Genomic DNA, 22,195 nt, shown 5'->3' with positions numbered 1-22,195 from the left:
TAATTTCTAATTAACCTTACGCGGGCCGGTCAGAATGAACCAAAGGGCCGGATGCGGCCCGCAGGCCGTAAAATGCCCAGGTCTGCCCTATCCTATGGATATAGTCCCTTTAAATCACGTGCTCGTTGTTTGAATGGAGACGCGGAAAGAAGAATGAACGGGGGTAGATGGAAGCCGGTACGCCAACATTCTGATATCCTCCAGAATTCTTTAATGGTCCGGAATAAACAACTGAAGAGGTGAGATCGCTCCTTTTTTTTTCCCTATTTTTGCTGGCGGGATTGACTCTGCCCTAAGGGCTATTCTCTCACTCTCTCTCTCACTTTGCACCATTACACAATAAATATTCGCAGTGAAAATATTTTGTAAGCGCGTTTCATGAACCAAGTTATAGGATTTGTTGACAACTCGCATTGAGTTCGTTACATTTCTACCCGGCGTGAAGCACGTGGTTGTGACGTCATCGTAAACAAATCCGTTCTACTCATCCAGACGACTTCGCAACGGCTCCGTTGCCAGAGTTTTTTCACTCTGGAACCCATTCTCAAAAGATTTCGTTTTGGGGCACCCAAAACGGCGGTGCCGTGTGGACGCCAGGCCGAAACGATAAATAATTTTATCAGATTTACCTGAATCCGTTGCCGTGTGGACAGGGCCTGAGCCTTGAGTCTGTGTTCAATTTTATGAAAATACATGGAGCATTTTTTTTTTTGACAAGGAGAGAGAGACAGAACACAATGCAGTGCTAATTCTGTATTAGTTTCTGATTGACAATAATATATTCTCATCCAGCCATATTCTTGTCTGAAGCTTATGTCAAAAGTTGAATTGAGTGAAACATACAACAAACCAATATGGCACTTGAATTTTTATTTGACAAAAAAAAAAAAAAAAAAAAAAAAAAAAAAAATAATAATAATAATCACTTCCTTGTTTCCCCCGTAATATCTGTATGACAACATACACAATTAACAGATCCCACGGAGTAGTAAAATAACAAAACTGAGTCCCTCTCTTAAAATTACAAACCCACAATCATGATCAGCAACTATCCATAACATTATACGGACGTATACACGTAGCGAGAACAAGCAAGCCCTGCTGAAGTAATGTACAATGAAGAGTGCCTTTGTAAAATCAGCAGTGATGCGAGTTCATCGTTGCTAAAGTAGGTAGTGTATGCAAGATAAATGAACATTTGATCACATGAGGCAGTTACTGAAATAACACATTAATAATGCTTTGTGTGAAGGCTTGGACCTTGATTTCTCGCTAAAGTGAGAAAGCAGTTTATACGACTGCATGAATGAGAAGGCCTGTCAAGCCCTGTGGTCAAGGTTATTGTTTAACAAAATTACCAAACGCTGCACTGCTGGTTAGAGCTGACAGACAGGATTATAACGCAAGGAGGAAAACATTTAGTCGTTTATCTATCTCTGGCTGTAATTCTAAAATGAGTACTAATCTATGTACACTTGTGTTTAAAAAAGAAAAAAGTACAGCCAAAGGCTTCTCACTGCTTTCGGAAAACGTTCAGTCAAATTCGGAGAGAAAAAGCTTCAATCAACTTCGATCCAACAACACCTTTTGCTGACCTTATCTCCCGTATAGCCAAAAAAAAATTTTTTTTTTTGGAATACGTGCAAATGTCTCAATTACATATCCTGAGATTTCACAAAATATTAAAGAAAAAAAAAAAAAAAAAGTCAAGCAAAGTGTCAAGTTGCAGGTTGTTTTTGCAGTGAGTGTTACACTGATTAAGACGCACAGATCACATTAAAAGCAACAGATTTGGCTCTGCATATGGTAACCCACGATAAGTGTTCAAACTACTCCATCACTACGTCCACTACATTGCACGGAACAATAAGAGAACTGGATTCGAACCAGGAATTGTCCAGAATAAATATTACAGCCAGGCTGACCAGGTCAACAATTGAAGGCACGTCAAAATTCCCTTTGATTCAAACAACGCGAATGTGATCGTGAGCAATTATTTGACGAAAGAAACAAAAATAAGATACAAAGCATCGACGCCCATAAGACGAGTAATTGTGGCCGAGGAGGCCGAAATGCGACAGACCAGCAGCAGGTCCCGCATGGTGTGAACGGCCTTGAATTAGAGTTCAGTCCAGCGGGAAGCGAGTGGTGCTTCAGTGCAAGAAGCGAATGCTCATCTTCTGCTCAACGTCAACTTTCTCCAACACCTGAAATGAGGTGAACAGGCATCATGCATCAATAAATGAGGAAATGAAACATAGTGTATCATTTTGTGATAAGTTAGCTATGATGGACACATGCCAAGCATCAAAAATGATACCTCAGGTTCCATATATTCAGTCCAACAGGTTGAGCAGCAGCCATTATTTTATTTTTATCTTTTAAAGCTTCTTAAATAAAAAAAAAGTTTGAATGGAGGAATGGTTAAACTAGTTAGCAATAACGTCAACAGAAGCGGCTCCTTTTAAAAGGTCATAACCACAGCTGAAAGTACTGATTAAATCAGCTCAGATTGACAGATCTACCTCCGTTTATTACCTCGCCCAGGACAGAGTCTACCAGGGGGCGAAGTATTGTTTTCGGTCACGTTGGTTTGTTTGTTTTTTTGTAAACTATGTTAACGGAAAAACGGCTGATCAATCTTCATAAAACTTTCAGGACAGATTGGCATTGGTCTCAAATAGAACCTTAAAAAATTTGAGGGTCATCCAGGTAAAATCGAGGTCACGGTGACCAAAAAGGTTTAGCATATAAGCAGGACTCCTGTGATGGATCACCTTTATGAACTCGCTGAAGGAGATGCACATGTCTCCGTTGGTGTCGGCCTCCTGGATGGTCCTGTCTGCGATGCTGCCCAGCTGCTCGTCAGAAATATTCACACCCACCATCATTCGTAGCACCTGAACATACGTACACGAGCATGAAAGAGATACACTGATCAGGGTTCCCCTGGGTTCTGAAAAATATTCTTCACCTTCTTCCCTGAAAAATCAAGTCAAAGAAGCATTCTCCACTTTTTCACTTCACTTATCTGTATTTTTTTTTTTTTAATTATTAGTTACCGACTTATCAAAGTGGACTTAATACAGGTTTATACCAACCAAACTGGCACAATTCAAATATTTGTACAGGCCTCTCCGTTGCATATAAAACTTGGGCTCCACTCCAGCCTCTAATAAGAAAGACTTGACTTTGGGCACCCTGTGCACCATCAAGCTAAAATAGATCTCTTTAGTTTGCGCTTACTGAAGGTTTATTTTAGCATGGAATTATTGAAAAGAGGTATTAGGACTCCCTTCAGCCTTTAACACAAAAATTGATTTACAAATTAACAGAGTTGAAAAGAATCTTGGAACAACCAACAATGACGGAATTCGAATTTCCTGTCGAGTTACAAACAGAACACTGAATGACACTGCGTTTTCCATCATACATTCGCCATGAGGACTCAACACGCCCCCAAAACATAGCTCCCTCCATTTGCTTGGTGGCTGACAGCACTTTCATTTTGGTGTTTTTTTTTTTAAACCCAACACCTGTATTACAAACACTGATGTGCTCAGGGACGGTAAGCCCCCCAGTGTGCCTCCCCAGTCTCTTTTTCAGCCTTTAAATCATCTTCAGTGCTTGAAGAAGCCTGGCCAAAAACTTCAGCTTAGACTGCGCCATTGTTTGGTTCACGCAGAGATAATTACACCACCACAGCAGGCTGATTAAGGCACACTGTGATTGGTCTAAAGCTTCGCACCCATTAGGTCATTATGTGCAAGTCGATTTTTATTGGTCACAAGCACGTGCTCATTGTTTACACTCTGGCTTCCCACATTCTTTTCACTGGGGTTGGATTTCTGCAAACGGAGGGATTTCTATAAAGATGACAAATACATTCCTCACTGTGACGACTGCTAGCAATTTTCTCTTCGTCAATGACAAATGTGACGAGTGCCAGCGGGAACCCTGACTGATGAGTCTTGCCGTGCGGCCAGGTTCATCTCTGTTTAATGCATCATTACTGAATTTAAAAAAAAAAATCTACATACTTTCAAAAATGTTTATCATCTTGTCCAACATTTAGAACAAGTTACAATTTATTATTGTTTTTATACTCCAGTGCCACGGAATTCTCAGCTTGGTTTGATCAGAAGGTTGATTATCTATAACAGCAGCTCTGATAGTAGTGGCGGAGTTAACAGCGTTTTCCGAAATGGTAAACCTTCACAAGTCCCCCCCCCCTCCATCCCATGACAAACCAGGTGTTTTGTCTTACTAACTATAAGAGAATATAAAAGAGAGGCTGGTCAGGAAATGATTGTTTACAGGTGGCACAATGTACTCCAAGTGATGAGAACTGACATTAAATGTAATCATACACTGAAAGTATGTCATTGTTTAATTAATTGGCAAATGGCTAGAGTACATGACGAATAAAACACTTTGGGACATGCTGTTATGGGAAAATGCAGTCTGCTTCGGAGTGGGAACGGTGACCCTGCATCGCATCACCTTACTTTCCAATGACCACACATCCCCAAGTGTTATTACTTAATACCAAGGGAATACTGAATTTGAGATTTCTCAGCACCAACAGTGAAACCTGTGAAATCAGTGGAAAATAAGAAGTGTTAGAGTGCAGTCCTTTTCTCCCCTCGCTGAAATCAACAGGTGGTTTCAGCCAACAGTGAGGTGTCTCAGAGAGGATTTATCACAAAACAAAGGTTTCCTCATGCAGACGGGCATCTTTAAGGCATCATGCATTATGGAAATGCACTCACCTGGAGTAGCTCATCTCGAGAGATTTTATCATCTCGGTCCAGGTCATAGAGACGGAAGGCAACTGGGGGGGAAAAAGGGGGGGGGGGGGAGAGTTTGTATTATAAATAAGTTAATGAATGAATAACCGATGAAGTAGAGCTGAAACTCTTGTCTGCATATTACAGAGAGAGAAACCTCTGTATAAACAATGTTCTGACACCAAACATTTTATGCCACATCTCAGGTTAGGAAAATTAAACAAAGATTAACAAACTCTTTTAGCTTTGTCGTGTTAATCCATCATCCTGTTTGTTCCATGACAAAACAAAGCTGAACTTTAATCTACAAACGTGTTTTCTTTTGCCCAAAAATGTTAATTTTTTTTTTCTTTCTCCCCCCCAAGACATTGGACTTGATTACATGTTCAAGACTACATTTTGATACACTAGATTTAGGCCGAATCCCATTTCACCCCTTGGACCAACCCCTTGGCCCTTCCCCTCCATTTTGCGCGTTCACGTGAAGGGGTAGGGGCATCCCAATCCCAGTTAACGCGGAGGGGTAGGGGAAGGGGTAGGGCTTCTGTACCCCTCCAAACGGAGATTTTCCTGGAGCTGACTCCGAACGAAGGGGTTTGAGTGATTTCCCACAATGCCATGCGCATTTCAGAAAGATGGCGGTTCCCGCGGCGAAAGATTGTCATAAATGTATTTTCTCCATTATTTACGTGTTTTAAAGTTGTTATCCAGAGGAAACACGCCGCTTGATTCGCTTTCGAGCTGAGAATGAGCAGCGATTTCTGAAATCCAAGCTGCTGCTAAAAAGCTTTGGGAGTGAGTATTGTTTTCGGTTGCTTGACTGCGTACGTTTTGTTCTGTTATTCTCGCTTTTATTGTTTACATGAGTGTTCTGACACCTCATTCTGTCGGATGTGGTGCACGAAGCGCCAAAGATATCCCATTCAGTGGTGTTAGTTAACAAATCACACCCTGCCAGCAGAGATTTCTGGTTCTGCCTCTGCCTCTGACTGTAGCGGCTGGTCGCAGCCAATGACGCATTTGGTCGCGTTTTGCTAACGTAAACGCTGACGGAGGTACGCGATGACGTATGCGATCGTTGAAGGGCTATCCCAATACGTAGGGGTTGAATTTCAAGCCCTATCCCTTGTAGCTCAGTTTCAAGGGGAAGGGCCAAGGGGAAGGGGTAGAAATTAGAATTGGGATTGGGAATATTATTTACTTGAGAAAAGTTCTCTCTGCTCGCCTCCAGCTCCGTTTCATTCCATTCCATGGGGGGGGGGGGGGGAGAAAAGTGCATACTACTGATTTTACATCCTTAATGGTGCTTTAATTAACCACTGAGGAAAAAAATTATACACAACGTATGCTTAATTTCGTCTATATCAATGCTGTGTGTGTATCGGAGATTAGCTCTGAGGCTTCTATGACCATTGCGGTGACAACAGACTCACAGAGCAGTTTGTTGTTCCTGCTGTTGAGCGGCTCGATGGTCAGGTCTTTGTTCTTCTCGTTATCTTCGACAGGCCGGAAGTGTGCCAACGTCCTCATGAAGCCTCGGAAGTTCACCTGATCCTCTCTGCACAAAAGGTAACACAGAGGCAGACATGAGCAACATACTGCGTTGTAAAGGAGCTCATCTGATTTATAAACGGGTCACCTTTAACATTCTCTTGGGGAAAAATATTTCCATGACAAACATGCATGTAATGTTTATTTTGTACACTTCTCAAACCAAAACAACTCACTCACGCCAGAAGAATAAAGTAAACACACATCCATGCGTTACATTAGAGCCTAGAATTACGATGACTACATGCCTATTATTCTAGGAACATAATGAGACGGTCTCAAACGCTTGCTCAAACATGATTGTGGTAAGAAACAACAACAAAACCCCAGAGAGAACATGTCTTGATAAAGAAAATTACTCTATCCCTGGTGTCTGAGATGTGTTTCATAACACTGCAATTTTCCTGCGTGCAGTCTGAAAGATGGGTTATTACCACACACACACGATTGCAGTGACATTACGAATTCTTCAGGGAGCTTTAAAAGCCACAGTCTAACAGGTTTCACTCAAACCGCTTTATGTTTACAAAATATTAATATTCAATATCTGAATTTTGCCCGAAGCACGATATTGATCTGATATGGGCAGCTTCTTAGTAACCAAGACAACACTCGAAATTCTGCTGTGCGGTAGGTGGCGTTTCATCCCGTGTTCACGTGCAAAAACGTGTCAGTCAACTGGTGTCCAAACTGCAACTGGATCCAAAAGTCGTGTTCATGCCAGTATTGGACACGTAGCAAATTTCACTGACGGCTGTTTCAATATGAAGATAATGTACACCGTATTCTAACTGTTCAATGAATTAGCACCGTACTCACCCCTCTGAGAAGAAGGCATTAATTATCCGATCACCAAGAGGGTTGATGGCCAGCTCTGGAATTCTCTGAAAGTCTTCACGGCTGAACAGAAAGGGAGGGGGGAAAAAAAAAAAAATAGTAGAGTGTTTATTATAGCTTGTTAAGCCCCGTCTACACGATCATACATTTGTCCATGGACATCGTCATACAAATGTACGATGTTCATGGACAAATGTATAATCGTGTGGACGGTTTTCCCAACAAACTTGAACAACGTCATACTTGTATGACGTTGTTCAAATTTTTAGAATCGTGTTTCTACTTTCCAACAAATGTTCACAACATCTTACAACATTTTGGGTCATCCACCAATCAGATTGTTAATTCGGGTCATGTGATCTACATTGCCTGCCATGTAACAATCTGATTGGTGGATGACCCAAAATGTTGTGAGATGTTGTGAACATTTGTATGACGTTGTTCAAGTTTGTTGGGAAAACCGTCCACACGATTATACATTTGTATGACGATGTCCATGGACAAATGTATGATCGTGTAGACGGGGCTTTAAATATTCCTACCTATCCATGGTGCCTTATTTCAGACATATTTAGAAAACCACATCATCCATTCAGGTTAATCCTTTTAGTAAAAAACAATGTCCAACACATCTTCAGGATGTTTGGTGCCTTGCTGTTTCTTGCTGCGTTTATTTTTGTCTTATTAACTTCAAGCGAGAAAGAAAGAGTGGAGAGGGAATGACCATTCATTGCTATTATATAATAGAAGTGATGAGAATTGTTCATTTCCCAAATGCTAAATGCAACTATAAAAACAGAAAAAGCATAATGGGTCCTTCTTTAATTAAGAATTTTTTTTCCAAGTCGACAAACTGTTTTGGTGTGGAATCGTTAACAGTGACATTGCTGATTCATTTATCTTCTTTAAATACATCTTGTTACACAGCAGCTGTGTTACATTTAGAGCACAGAGGAAGCATTTTTCCTGCAGTGTTCCTGTTCATCTTCAGAAAATGTCTGAGCAAGAATGGCCGTGTACTTGCTCAAAGCATCCTTGACTTGCAAGTGACGTCAAAGCAAAATAGAAACCCGGATGTCAGCCGGTGGAGATACAAATGCAGGGTCAAGCAACATTCCATACAAAACAGTCACGCATGCACAACTCTTTTCCCACTGCTTTAAGCATTCTTTTAGCTCTGCCATATCTTTGTGCTGTATAGGGTTGTGGTCACAACAGTACTCGAGACTGTAGCACGTTCCGATTTTTTAGAATTCCGTCCGCGATTCAGAAAGAGGGCGAGGAAACTCTGAGGCTTAGTACGAAGAGGAGACGAGCATGGCTGAACAACATTGGCAGGGATGATCTAACAGAGGCTAAAACCAAAACAGCTCGTGTTTGCAGTGATCATTTTATCTCCGGTGAGATTCAAAAGCTTTCTCGATAATCTCATGGAAGAATTTTATTTTCTGTTGCTAGAATTTTGCCATAAAATGAGCGCTCTCGTCAGTCGTTGTTTAGCATGTGTATTACCATTTCGCTTCTAGGAATGCCAGCAAAATTATACAATAGAAACAATCCAGACTGGGCACCCACTCAGAAAACAGGCCTTGTTTGGGGCAAGGTCGGACTTGTTCGGCTGCCGAAGAATCAACACCAAAGGAGTTCAAAGGAGGAAGACGGCTGAATTTGCGGAAGCTGCACTGGTAGCTCCCCCGTGGAGTTCCAAGACCTCCACTACACCGCGGTTGAGGCTGAGAAATTAATACCAGGTCAGCTAATTTCGACTGAAAGTAATATTTTGAAACTTCCATAAATTTAAGATTTCCAAACTGATCTGGGTACTCGATGGTCGGTAGAAGCATTTTATCTTCAGAAAAATTTGACTTTTTTAAATAACATGGATCAAAACTACACATATCTATCTTCTCTTTGTATTGAATCTTCGCTCGACTGTTCAAATTGTGGTAATACTGAGAAAATTCCGTATTGTTTACCGACACGCTTTCAGCAGCTGCCATCCTAGTTGCTTTGTAGATCCACCATCATGGCGGACACTCATGATGTAGCACATTTTGATCACATGGTTGCAAGTCATCTATATTTCTACACACAACTGAGGCTCATGTTATGGCAACTAACCACCAACCAAGTCACCTTTAACTCAATGTTGTGTTTATGTCCAGACCCAAGGACACAACTTCAAACTCTGTACTACTGAAACAATCTCCGTCACAATACCAGGCATTTTCACTGTAAATAAAAAGTTGTCACCCTGGATATAAGCCACACAGATCCATCATGCTGTGATTAAAAGATTAGTGCACTCCAACTGTTTAAAGAGTAAACAGGAAAAATAAAACCAAACCGGGATATTGTCCTATTATATCAAATTATTCTTTTCAGAGGAATTGATTGAGGTCAGAAAGAATATGAATGGAGGCAAAATGCATCACAAAACTGACCAATTCCTTTCGCAGTACAACAGCAAGAAAAACAGGAGAACGTGAGCCAAGAGAACTTGTCTGAAGAGTTATTAGCGAATGCTTATTACATTACAGGCGTTTATCCAGAGCAACGTACAATATACCCAGAGCAGCCTGGGGAACAGTTGGGGGTTAGATGCCTTGCTCAAGGGCACTTCAGCCATTCCTGCTAGTCCAGGGAATCAAACCGGCAACCGTTTAGGTAGGACGCTTCTTTGCTTTGCTCCTGCTTTCTTGATCTTTATTTCTATACTTTACTTTCTCATTGAATTTCCACTTTTTTTTTCCTCTCTCATTTTATTCTTCATCTTTATAAGCTTTTAATTTAATTTTAATTTAATTTCCACTTTTTTTTTTTTTTTTTACAAAATGCCAGGGAGCAAAAAATCCTGCAGAAAATGCATGGAACTAGAACAGAGGATTTCTATTCTGGAATCAAAGATTAATGCTCTGCCAAAGACGGACGAATTAAAAGCGATATCTCAGGAAAGGAGTACAGAAACAGTGGCTGAGAATGCAGAGATTGCACTCCGACAGACCGAGGACATTGCAGATCAAGTGGAAGAATTCAATCAAGCTGGGCAAAATGTGAGTACAGAAAACTGGCAAATGATGGGTGGTAAGCCCAAAAATAAAAACAGAAGAGTAATTACTTCAACACCAGCTCGTTCTACAAATTACAATAGGATCTACAATCCTATGGAAAATCCACAGCCCATAAGGCTTCAGAACAAATTTGAATGCCTCAGGGATGTGGAAGAGGATTTTTCAAGCGGACAAACACATAGTAAAAAGAGATCACACCAAGATCGAAGAGCTGTGAGAAGAGGCAAAAAGCAGCTCGTAACACCACCTGATCCCACAACCCTTGTTCTTGGTGATTCCACTGTAAGACAATTAAAAGGTTACGGGATGATTATTTGTTGTCTTCCAAATGCATCCATCTCTGACACCAAAGACAGCATTTTGAAACTCATGTCCGAGCATAAAACTATTAAACGTATTGTTGTGAGCAAATGATGTTTTCAGAGAACAGCTGTTTGTCCAAGATGATTTCAGAAAACTTTTTTCTGAGCTCTATAAGACTGGAATTCAATCTTTTCTCAGTGGCCCACTCCCAGCGAGAGGAAGTTTTACTTTTTCTCGACTCTTCAGTCTTAACACCTGGCTTGGAAAAACTTGTTTTTCATTTGGTATGAACTTCATAGACAATTTTAACCTTTTCTGGAATCGCAGAGAATTTTACAAGCCAAATAGCACTGAACTCAGCTGGATTGAAGCCAAAGTCTTAGCAGACCATTATTACAGACTTGCAATCTTTTCTCAGCCAGCATTGAGGAAAACAGTTGATAAGATGTCGCAGACTGACATAGTTACAAAGCCTAAACAATCATCTTTGCAAGTTGTCATCAAGGACACACAGACATCTGACTTGCAAGACTCCCAACATTCAAAGACAGATGACTCCACTTCTCCTCGGATGGATTTCCCAAATAGCATGAAAAAATTGCTCCCAATGGCTACACTCTTTTTCCAGCCCAAATCTGTCGCGACAAGCAGTGTACCCAGTTCATCAAAATTGTGTTCGTCCAGGACTTTCAGCTGGCTACAAATCTTTTTCACCATCCAAAAGATACATGTCATCTCCAATCCTTTCACCCTCAAACCAAATGGAACATTTAGAAAGTCTTGTTTGATGTACTCTGGGTCCCTGCAAATGGGTGTAGTCAGGGCTCGAAATTAACTTTTTTTCTTTGTGTCCCCCAGTGGTCCCGAATTCTGTGTTGTATTGTCCCGAATGGAAGCAATAGTGTCCCCATTTTTTTCCTCTCTGAAATAACCAGTGGTTAATATTATCATATGAAGTTACTATTATATTTGTAACTATGCGATTTTGAACCCTTTATATCATTTTTACAATAAGTCACAAGACACAAGCGACACATGTCCTATACATCATCTACTTCAAAATTACAGTTATTGCATTTTCAGTTTATTAAACTTTGGCGATCTCACTGTATGAATAGATACCCGTTTATTTAAAGGGGCCAACTAGCTCATTCAGAAAATGTTTCAACTCCCTACATCTGCAGTACACTTTAGTTGAAAATAAGACCCCTTTTATGTTCATTTCATCTACTTATACCTTGAATATCTGTTGGCACTTATAAGGCCAACTTATAATTTTCACCATTACCGTTATCCATTTTTGTGAACTTTCCGTTATCCAATTTTATGAACTTTCCATTATCCATTTTATGAACTTTCGCTGCCGAAACGTGGGTGCAAAAATTAGCAACATCAACATAGTGGCAGGTCCGAGCCTAGTTGTGCTGCTGACTGACTAAACTTTCTGAACTAGAAAGACACCAAGAAAACTCACTTATTATGTTGAACGGTATCTTCTGTCAATATCATCCACATCATTCCTGTTGTATTTTATAACGTGTCTAACAGTGTTCATTAAGTTCATTCAGTTGCTAGCGTTGCCTGCAGACCAGCCCTATCCACAGTAGTTCCTACCTAACCATAGCATCATAAGTCATAACCTAATAATCACAAATAACTTACCACATTGACAGGCGATGACACTTTGGATCCTGAAGGTCCCGGAGACGTTATGTCTGGGCTTTCAATTTCTTCCCCGCGGTCGGTCCGCTTCAACCACTTAAGCATTTTTGTTCTGGCAAGAGTCGGCGCAGCGTGTGCGGTAGCAATTCCATTTCAAGTCCATATAATGCGGACTCCGGCCGAAGATTCTAGAACAGAATGCGCTGCTCTGTAGCCTACTGATGCAGGTACATTGAAAGTAAAGCTACTATGTATTTTTCGCTGTTAACGTTTTAAAATTAAAATTGACAAATTAGGTGAATGTCTATGTATGTGTTACGGCTTTGTAAATAATATTAAATGTAGAACTTTTTTTCTAGATCTATTTTTTTCCCATTGTCCCGGGATTGTCCCAGATATGATAATTTTGTATCCCGATGACATTTTTTATGGTCCCCGGGACATCGGGACACCGTTAGTTTCGAGCACTGGTTGTAGTGTTGAAAACCAGCTGGGACCCAATGTGCCTATGCCATTCACTATTCCTGTGTTGATAAGAAACAGAAAACATAGAGCACATTTAACCCTGGGGGTGAACCAATCTAATCTCCTTCCTGTTTTAAAACAGCATCAGAGTGCACAAGCAGATATTACTTCTAGACTTTCTGTAAAGCTAGCTCTTCTGAACATTAGATCACTTTTAAACAAGTCATTTTTAATTAATGATCTTATTTGCAAACACAATCTTGATTTTTTGCTTCTAACTGAAACCTGGCTGGATCAAGCAAATAGTGCTACCACCCTTATTGAAGCAGCTCCCCCAAATTTAAATTTTTTGAATGTTACCCGACAAGGGAAAGGTGGAGGGATCGCAAACTGAACTTCTCTCAGTTAATAAATGCAATGAGTTTGCATCCTTCTTCAAAGGTAAAATTGATAAAATACGGCAGAATATTTCTCATAATATATCTCAGTTGCAAAAAATTGAAAAACTGCAATCACCAATGACACAGATAGATAACTTTAACACAATGTCAGAATTTTGTTTAATTGATTATGAGACTCTTGAAAAAACCGTACAAAATCTCAGTTCCTCAACATCTGAACTGGACATTCTGCCCAGCAACTTTTTTAAGTCTGTTCTTCACCTTATAATTACAGATGTGCTTCAAATTATAAATACATTCTTGGAGACTGGTGTTGTTCCTGTGTCCCCAAAAAAAGCTGTTGTAAAGCCCCTTCTTAAAAAAAATAATCTGGATCCTTCAGTGTTAAATAATTACAGGCCAATATCAAATCTACCATTCATCGGGAAAATCCTGGAAAAAATTGTCTTCAATCAATTAACTGCCTTCTTGATATCAAACAGCCGTTTTGATAATTTTCAGTCAGGATTTCGTGCCAATCATAGCACTGAAACAGCGCTGATTAAAGTTATAAATGACATACGTCTTAATACTGATGCAGGCAAAACATCGGTCCTGGTATTACTGGACCTCAGTGCAGCTTTTGATACTGTTGATCACAACATACTGCTATATCGACTTGAACACTGGGTTGGATTGACTGGTAAAGTTATCAATTGGTTAAAATCATACTTAAAAGATAGAAGCTTCTTTGTTACCCTGGGAAATTGTTCCTCAACGTCAATGCCCTTGACCTGTGGTGTCCCCCAGGGGTCGATTCTTGGACCATTACTTTTCAACCTTTATATGCTCCCACTTGGGCAAATTATCAATAAAAATTCAATTTTGTATCACTGCTATGCAGATGATACCCAAATTTATTTTGCTCTATCACCAAATGATTATGCCCCCCTTGAATGTCTCTACCAGTGTATCGATCAAATCAATAGCTGGATGTCACAAAATTTTCTTCAGCTGAACACAGATAAAACAGAAGTAATTCTATTTGGAAAAAAAGATGAAAGACTCAGGATTACCACTATTCTTGACACAAAAGGGATTAAAAATAAAGAAATGGTTAAAAATCTTGGTGTTTTCATTGACAGCGAGCTAAACTTTAACAGTCACATGAAAGCAATCACTAAAACGGCATTTTATCACCTAAAAAACATTTCCAAACTAAGAGGACTTATGTCAAAACATGATCTGGAAAAACTAATACATGCCTTCATCTCTAGTAGGGTTGATTACTGCAATGGCCTTTTCACAGGCCTGCCAAAAAAGACCATCAAACGACTTCAGCTGGTTCAAAATGCAGCGGCTAGGGTTCTCACACGAACAAAAAGAACAGAGCACATTACTCCAATTCTAAGGTCCCTTCACTGGCTTCCAGTAAGCTACAGAATTGACTTTAAAGCATTGCTGCTGGTGTACAAATCTCTAAATGGTACAGGGCCCAATTACCTCTCTGATATGTTGCAGCGGCCTAACCCAATCAGATCTACCAGATCAAAACAGAAAAATTTACTATTAAAACCAGTTGTTAAAATAAAGTATGGTGAAGCAGCTTTTAGCTACTATGCAGTGCAGCTATGGAACCAACTGCCAGAGGACATTAAAAATGCTCCTGCTGTTGGCAGCTTCAAATCTAGGTTAAAAGACCAAGCTGTTTTCAGATGCTTTCTGTTAAATAATTAATATTGTCTTCACATTTTTTATAATCTTTACTTTCTCTGCATGTTTTAAATTTACTTTAACTTTATTCTTTATTCTATTCTGCTGTTTTTTTTCTCATCCTATTTGAACTACTACTTCATTTTATTATTTTATTTTTACTATTGTTTAATTCTTATTATTTTCTTTTAATTCTTTTAATTAATTGTTTTAGAATAAAAATAAAATTATTTTATGTAATTTTATTTCTCTATTGTTTACTGTTTTTACTTCTGTAAAGCACATTGAACTGCCATTGTGTATGAAATGTGCTATATAAATAAACTTGCCTTGCGGTCCCAAAGCTGCTTCTCCAACCATGCCATGGATGTACTGCATCCTCATTATGTACCCAATATTAACTTTTAACTAAACAGACAAAACAAAACACGGACTAAATCCATGACATGAATGAATCAAAAGGATGAATGAGTCACAAGCTCCACATGCCGATTTGCTCAAAACTCGCCAGTGATGCGTTACACTTGTTTATTTAATCAAAGATTTTCACTTTCAAGTGCTTGAGTCACTTTCCACATCACTGCAATAGTTCTTGTGTTCCTGCTCTTGACACAAATCAGATTTCCAGCCATTTTGTTCATGATTTCTGCTCATAAAATACAAAAATGCTGGAAATCCATAAATGCAGACGAGCCATTTCTTACCTATACCTACTGGGAACATGTCGCCACCACACTCGCTTACAGGTTGTTTTACAATCAGGGTACAAAGTTTGTGTCACAGGGGTCCAAAATTCAAATTGATTCAAACTGGTTCTTGTACCAGTTTTTAAGTGAAGGACAAGTTAGAAAACAGATTTCAGGTAATTTTTTGACACGTGTATGCTAGTTTTGTGTAATCTGCTATAAGATGGGAGAAACAAATGAAGTGATTCTCGGAGAGGACATTTTTTTTGACAGTTCAGAATCCACTACTTCCATAGGGCTTTTAAATATAAGGCTGTAAGCTTTGTGTTAGTTGTCTGTAATATTTATGTCCCAATATCTTGACCACATTTTAGGATGAAAATCATTTTAGATATGTTATTTTATATTGAGGGCGGCACGGTGGCGTAGTGGTTAGCGCTGTCGCCTCACAGCAAGAAGGTTCTGGGTTCGAGCCCCGTGGCCGGCGAGGGCCTTTCTGTGTGGAGTTTGCATGTTCTCCCCGTGTCCGCGTGGGTTTCCTCTGGGTGCTCCGGTTTCCCCCACAGTCCAAAGACATGCAGGTTAGGTTAACTGGTGACTCTAAATTGACCGTAGGTGTGAATGTGAGTGTGAATGGTTGTCTGTGTCTATGTGTCAGCCCTGTGATGACCTGGCGACTTGTCCAGGGTGTACCCTGCCTTTCGCCCGTAGTCAGCTGGGATAGGCTCCAGCTTGCCTGCGACCCTGTAGAAGGATAAAGCGGCTAGAGATGATGAGATGAGATTTTATATTGAAAAATTAGTTGTCTCGGAGAGGACTTTTTTTTGACACAATTACATACTAATTTGATCAAAATAGTCTGAAAACTTACTGGCATTCAACATTAAAACTTAACTATGTTTCCAATGATATGGAACCAAATTTGTTTTATGGTATAAAGAATGATTTAAGTGCATCCCTTTTGGAGCTACCTGTGGTCAAAAAAGCACTTTTCTAAATGACACGAGTAATTTTGCTAAATATGACATATTGCCATACATTCACCAAAAATAACTAATCACCAAAATTTTTTTTGCATGGTAAATAGCGCTATCACAGGGCTACAATAAACAACCAAGTTTATATAGTCAAGCCTTTTGATACTGAAGATAAGTGTTAAATGTGATTTTTAGCTTGCGTACCCTGATTGTAAAACAAACCTTACACCAATGTAATATAATAAAATTAATCGTTTCTTCTTAAATTTGTAATGAGAGACTCATGAGCTCAATCATGAAAACACTAGACATCTGGCTTTGAGATAAGCACAAAGTGTATCCAAGAACAGATACCCCTGAAAGAAACAAAACACGCTGGTCTTTGTAGTTTTTCCTCTCCAAAGTATTCTGACAAAAGGCAAGGCATTAAAAGTGACCACACTCAGATTACATACAACTGTACCGGAGATAAAAGGAAGAGCCACACTGTAGAACAGACACCCACTTTTCTCCTGCAAAAGCAAAATGGTTTTCTTGACAAACAAAATTCCAACACCGAGCCTGCCTCACAATTCATTTACATTTTAGAGTTACTCATTTCACTGACGCTTTGACACAAATGGACAGAATACAACCCAAGCATAAAGCTGCCATGAAAAGATCAACTTGAGCACAGGAAATGAACACTTACAAAACATCCTTTGTCTCGTACAACAGTAAGTACACTTAATATTGTGGAATGTTCACGTTCTCGCTTATGTTACAGCAGTGACAAACACGTTTCCTCACCAGCCTCAGCCCCCTTGAAGTTAATAAAAAAGAAATTCAGCTTGTGTTACAGGGAAAGTGCAGAAAGTGTACAAAGTGAAGACTTTCCTGCTCTCAGAAGACACTGCCTGTTCAATAAATATATAATTTACAGCACAATGAGTGCATGGTAAGTAATAGTCACATTACATTAATAATAATCCATCAATAATACCTGCTCTGCTGTGCGACAATTTCCTGTTCCTGCTTCCACAAGGCTCACAAAGGATGCTAGACTCGCTAACACCACAGGTGCCCTCTGAGCTTCTAACAACCACCAAACTAAAGTCATTTACATGATTTCAACTTTATTCCTTTGGATTTCTTTTGTCCAGTAAGACAAAAGTGAGTTACAACGATCCAATCTGAGCATCCAGGTGAACACTTGAGTTCTGCAATCTGATCAGAAGCCTAGCAGGCAAGTAAATGCTCCAATGCGTTTTGGCTTCGTGGCAAATCATAACGGTCTTAACATGCTCATTAACGTCGCACGCATCATTCTACTCTGCTTCGCCTCAGGCTGCATCACAGCGCCCAGTCACTGACTTTTCTTGTAACAGCATGCCCCATCCTTCTTTAGTCCTTAACATGTGCAATTAAAAAAAAAAAAATCTTTTCACTCTAAACATGAACTGGCAACAATAACTGAAGGTTGGGGTGGGGACATCAGATTATTAGCATCATAAAAAAAAAAAAAAAAAAGGGTCCAGCTTTTAGTGACTTACTGACGCGAGTCTGGTGCTTATTGCCAAGAAATATGAAAGAACCGCCTACTTTTAGAAAGAAAGCACAACTTTATTCATCACACACTTGTAAAATTCCTCTCTGCATTTAACGCATCTGAAGCAGTGAAAACACACATGCGCACGCGCACACACACACACACATACACACACACACACGCAGAGCAGTGGGCAGCCATGCTAACAGCGCCCAGGAAGCAGTTGGGAATTAGGTGCCTCGCTCAAGGGCACCTCAGCCCAAGGCCGTCCCATATTAACCTAACCGCATGTCTTTGGACTGTGGGGGAAACCGGAGCATCCGGAGGAAACCCATGCAGACACGGGGAGAACATGCAAACTCCACACAGAAAGGCCCTCGCCGGCCGCTGGGCTCGAACCCAGAACCATCTTGCTGTGAGGCGACTGTGCTAACCACTTACACACCCCCAGAAAAAACAATCCCTTTTCCTGTTGAACAGCTGTACTGTTCAATATTCTGAAGCTTGTGGCCAGAAAAGGACCCAATAAATTTGACAGGGATGATCAATAAGAAAAACACTGATTATTTGTCTTGTCTTCTGTTTCTATAAACCTGATCTAGTTTAAAACGATGGGCATGAATACTATTTACTCCATTTACAAATAGCTTGAAAAGGTCATCGTTCACACCAATTCTGGACAAAGACAATTACACAAAACTGCGTCATGAATACTGGAAATGATTCAAATGATATCCAACATCATGTGGATTTGTTTCTCCAAACGTTTTGTGGTTTTTGGCAGTCAACACTGATTTCTTCACTTCTACCTGGATCATTATTGTTCTGGGATCCGTGTCACTGTACAGTTCTTATCTGTGTGTGTGTGTCTGTGTGTACCTGAGCGCGCCATTCTCGCCTTTGTCCAGGCTGTGGAATCGGCTGTAGAGGCGAGTGATCTGACTGTGCGAGACTGAAACAGACACAGATATAATCATCATCATCATCAGCCCTAAAACCATGGCTGCATGATAAAGCTCAAAATCTCGATTATTTTTTTTCCACTCAGTTATAATGAGTTTGTATAATCCTATGTTGCTTCATATGTATAAATCATTAAATTAGAATAACACTGCTCGACATTTGAAGTACGCTCAAACCCATTGGAAAAATATGACATTAAGTGACTGTAACCTGAGTAACAAACACACTCAAGCTTTAGCTTTTGTTAGTCTGGTCATGTCGTGTTACACTACATGCTTTACCTCATGAACAGTCTGGTCTGTCCTGTTCTTAACGCATGACCACTGCTTAATGTGAGCAAAAAACACCACATTGTTAAGGATATAATTAATGTATTCCTATAGAAAAGAACAGCTGAGAAGCAGCAGTCATGTGCATGCGTGTGTACGTCAGTAGTGCTGCAGCAAAACCACAGTGGTATGAAGATCACAGGATTAAAAAAAAAAAAAAAAAGCCATCCTGGGGTAAATAAGGAAAGAAAGGACCAGGCTGAAAATCTGGGCAGTGCTAGATTCAGAGACGCCTGAATTACTTAGACTTGGGACTGAAAGATCAACCAAATAAATGTAAATGTCCTGGCTTTGAGAGCAGTTTGAAATATAGTCGTCGGTCAAGACGATCGCGTTCACCAAGTTGTTCAAGCAAGACCATGAAGAAGAGGAATGACTCTGAAGCAGCGTTAGGACGGGACAGGAGCAGATATCGGAGAAAACATATTGGACATGGCAAAGATTTAAATCGGACTCGGAAAATAAATTTAGTTTCGGAACTGGACATGTTTACAAAAACAAAAGACTGCTGTTATTTTTTCTTTTCTTAAGAATGATTTTGTTCTGTTTACAATGCAAATAATGTGTGTGAGAAATCATACTCAAGTGCTCAGTTAAAATAATTAAAAAATGTAGTAGTTTTTAAAGAATACTATATAAACTCTGTATCGATACTTGAGGGCTCGGTATGGATATGGGAAAAGAAAGTGCAGGTATCGATGATCATGATGATCGATATGCAAGGCACGGATCTACAGAAAATTCTGACGATATAGTTTTGACACGCGTTCGTCACACTGCAAATCCCATGCGTATGAATACATTTACTCAGAACTTGATAACTCCCCCCAAAAAACCCAGAAGTGTTGCTTCTCTGAAAAGCTCATCTATATTTTATTGTTAGACGACATGACATTTGTCTTTCATAATGGTCACTGTGTCAGATTAGGCAATCATAGTGCCATGAATTCTTGCCACGCCTTGGTCAGGTTTCAATCATCTTTCAAGCTGTGAAGAAATCGGCAAGCATGGTTATCAAAGAACACATCGTAGGATTGGTCAAATTAGTCTAGAAAATAAAATAAAAAAAATCCTGACATGATAGACTTTTCGTCTGCGTGTCATCGTAGTTGTCATTTGACAACGCCTGTTTGTTGATCATATTTGGGATTGATGCTGGAAATCTCAGTCATGACAAAAACAGGCTGAAGTCGTGTCGCCTGATCCCAGAATAGCCCCATCTGAATAGGGCTTTAGCTGTTCAGTCTGGAAATATTTTATATTTCATTCCAATAGAAAATTATGAAAACACAATCCATTATTATTATTAAAAAGTTATATTGAGTTCTTATAGTTATTGGCCTTTTTGACTGGTGAAGAAAACTGAGTGCTTGTTTTTTGTGGAAAGTTCAAGACTAGACAGTTACACTACCGTTCAAAAGTTTGGGGTCACCCAGACAATTGTGTTTTCCACAAAAAGTCACACTTATTTACCACCATAAGTTGACATTTTTCTGGCCATTTTGAGCATTTAATCGACCCCACAAATGTGATGCTCCAGAAACTCAATCTGCTCAAAGGAAGGTCAGTTTTATAGCTTCTCTAAAGAGCTCAACTGTTTTCAGCTGTGCTAACATGATTGTACAAGGGTTTTCTAATCATCCATTAGCCTTCTGAGGCAATGAGCAAACACATTGTACCATTAGAACACTGGAGTGAGAGTTGCTGGAAATGGGCCTCTATACACCTATGGAGATATTGCACCAAAAACCAGACATTTAGTAGAATTTAGCTAGAATAGTCATTTACCACATTAGCAATGTATAGAGTGCATTTCTGATTAGTTTAAAGTGATCTTCATTGAAAAGAACAGTGCTTTTCTTTCAAAAATAAGGACATTTCAAAGTGGCCCCAAACTTTTGAACGGTAGTGTATATCTATAACTTAGATGTCCATGGTAATCATACCATGTCCACAGAGGAAGTCTGTGGAATTTATTTTATAGTTGAAAGGTTTTGAGAGCAACACTACTCTTCTTAACGCGTTCATTTGCATGTAATAACCGATTATTTAGCTGTGTGAATGTCAAAGTGTGTTAAATTCAATAGTAAGTGTTGTGTAAGCGGCGAGTCAGAGCTCGAGACATTACCTCATTCAGTGTACACAAATCATTCAGGTTAAAGTTAACGAGCTTAGCTTTTAACTTACATCCAGTTTCCTTTTTAATTTCCTCAATGTCCTCCTCTCTGAGTAGGGATGATGCTCTGGAGCCCATGTCTCGTCTCTTCTCCTTTCCTCTCTCTCTCTCTTTTTCTTTGCTGTTACCCGAAAATTTATTTGCTAACTCAACCGTCCTGCTTAGCTTAGCCGGCTAAGCTAACGGTTACACACTGCGACTGATTAACTCAGTAACTTTCCAACAAAACACAGATATTGCACTGTATATCCTCGCTAAATACTTTCCACACGCTTCTATCGCTAGCCTCGGGTTGGTTCTTTTATAACAAACGTATCATAAATACCTCAAAGATAGAAAGCATGAAAGAGCCAATTTCGCTCAACCGACCAGAGCCGGAAGAATTTACCGTGATACTGTGAGCCACTGAGCCAAAGCGAGTCGGTCAATCTCCGATATCACCCGCCTCCTTATCATCGATTGGCTGATATTACTTTAACCCAGCTCTCAATTGGATACGTCACAAGTCAGTCATATCAACCCACAGACTCCACCCGACAGACAAGCTGAATCCCAAATGGCCCACGCAAAGTGCCCTATATAGTGCACTTATTTAAGGAAACGCACTCAATTCCCAAATTGTCGGCTAAAAGATTTAGCAACTTTCTTCGTTTCTTGACAACACAATGAAGTTAATTCGCTGTAATAAGATTAATATGATATTTAATTTGAAGGAAGAGACTACTAAAGTATTTTTCCTTGTGTTGAAGTAATGGTTGGAACGT

The 22,195-nt window shown here is 39.8% G+C and overlaps 1 protein-coding gene across 1 annotated transcript; it reads right to left on the bottom strand.

Annotated features, from left to right (window-relative positions):
• Positions 1–881: 881 nt before the first annotated feature.
• On the bottom strand, positions 882–21,849 carry chp1 (calcineurin-like EF-hand protein 1). Its single transcript, XM_060925304.1, has 7 exons — positions 21,443–21,849; positions 18,843–18,915; positions 7,161–7,241; positions 6,224–6,348; positions 4,773–4,834; positions 2,778–2,900; positions 882–2,207 (listed from the first exon to the last, which is right to left on the bottom strand). Exons 1-7 carry the CDS (start codon positions 21,507–21,509, stop codon positions 2,154–2,156), a joined length of 585 nt encoding a protein of 194 aa, XP_060781287.1. The 5' UTR covers positions 21,510–21,849; the 3' UTR covers positions 882–2,153.
• Between the last annotated feature and the right edge of the window lie 346 nt (positions 21,850–22,195).

The sequence above is a fragment of the Neoarius graeffei genome, chromosome 7 (assembly GCF_027579695.1).
Source record: "Neoarius graeffei isolate fNeoGra1 chromosome 7, fNeoGra1.pri, whole genome shotgun sequence".
Classification (NCBI taxonomy): Eukaryota; Metazoa; Chordata; class Actinopteri; order Siluriformes; family Ariidae; genus Neoarius; species Neoarius graeffei.
The sequence above is the reverse complement of the archived record's forward strand: the minus strand, read 5'-3'. Positions and strand labels throughout refer to the sequence as shown.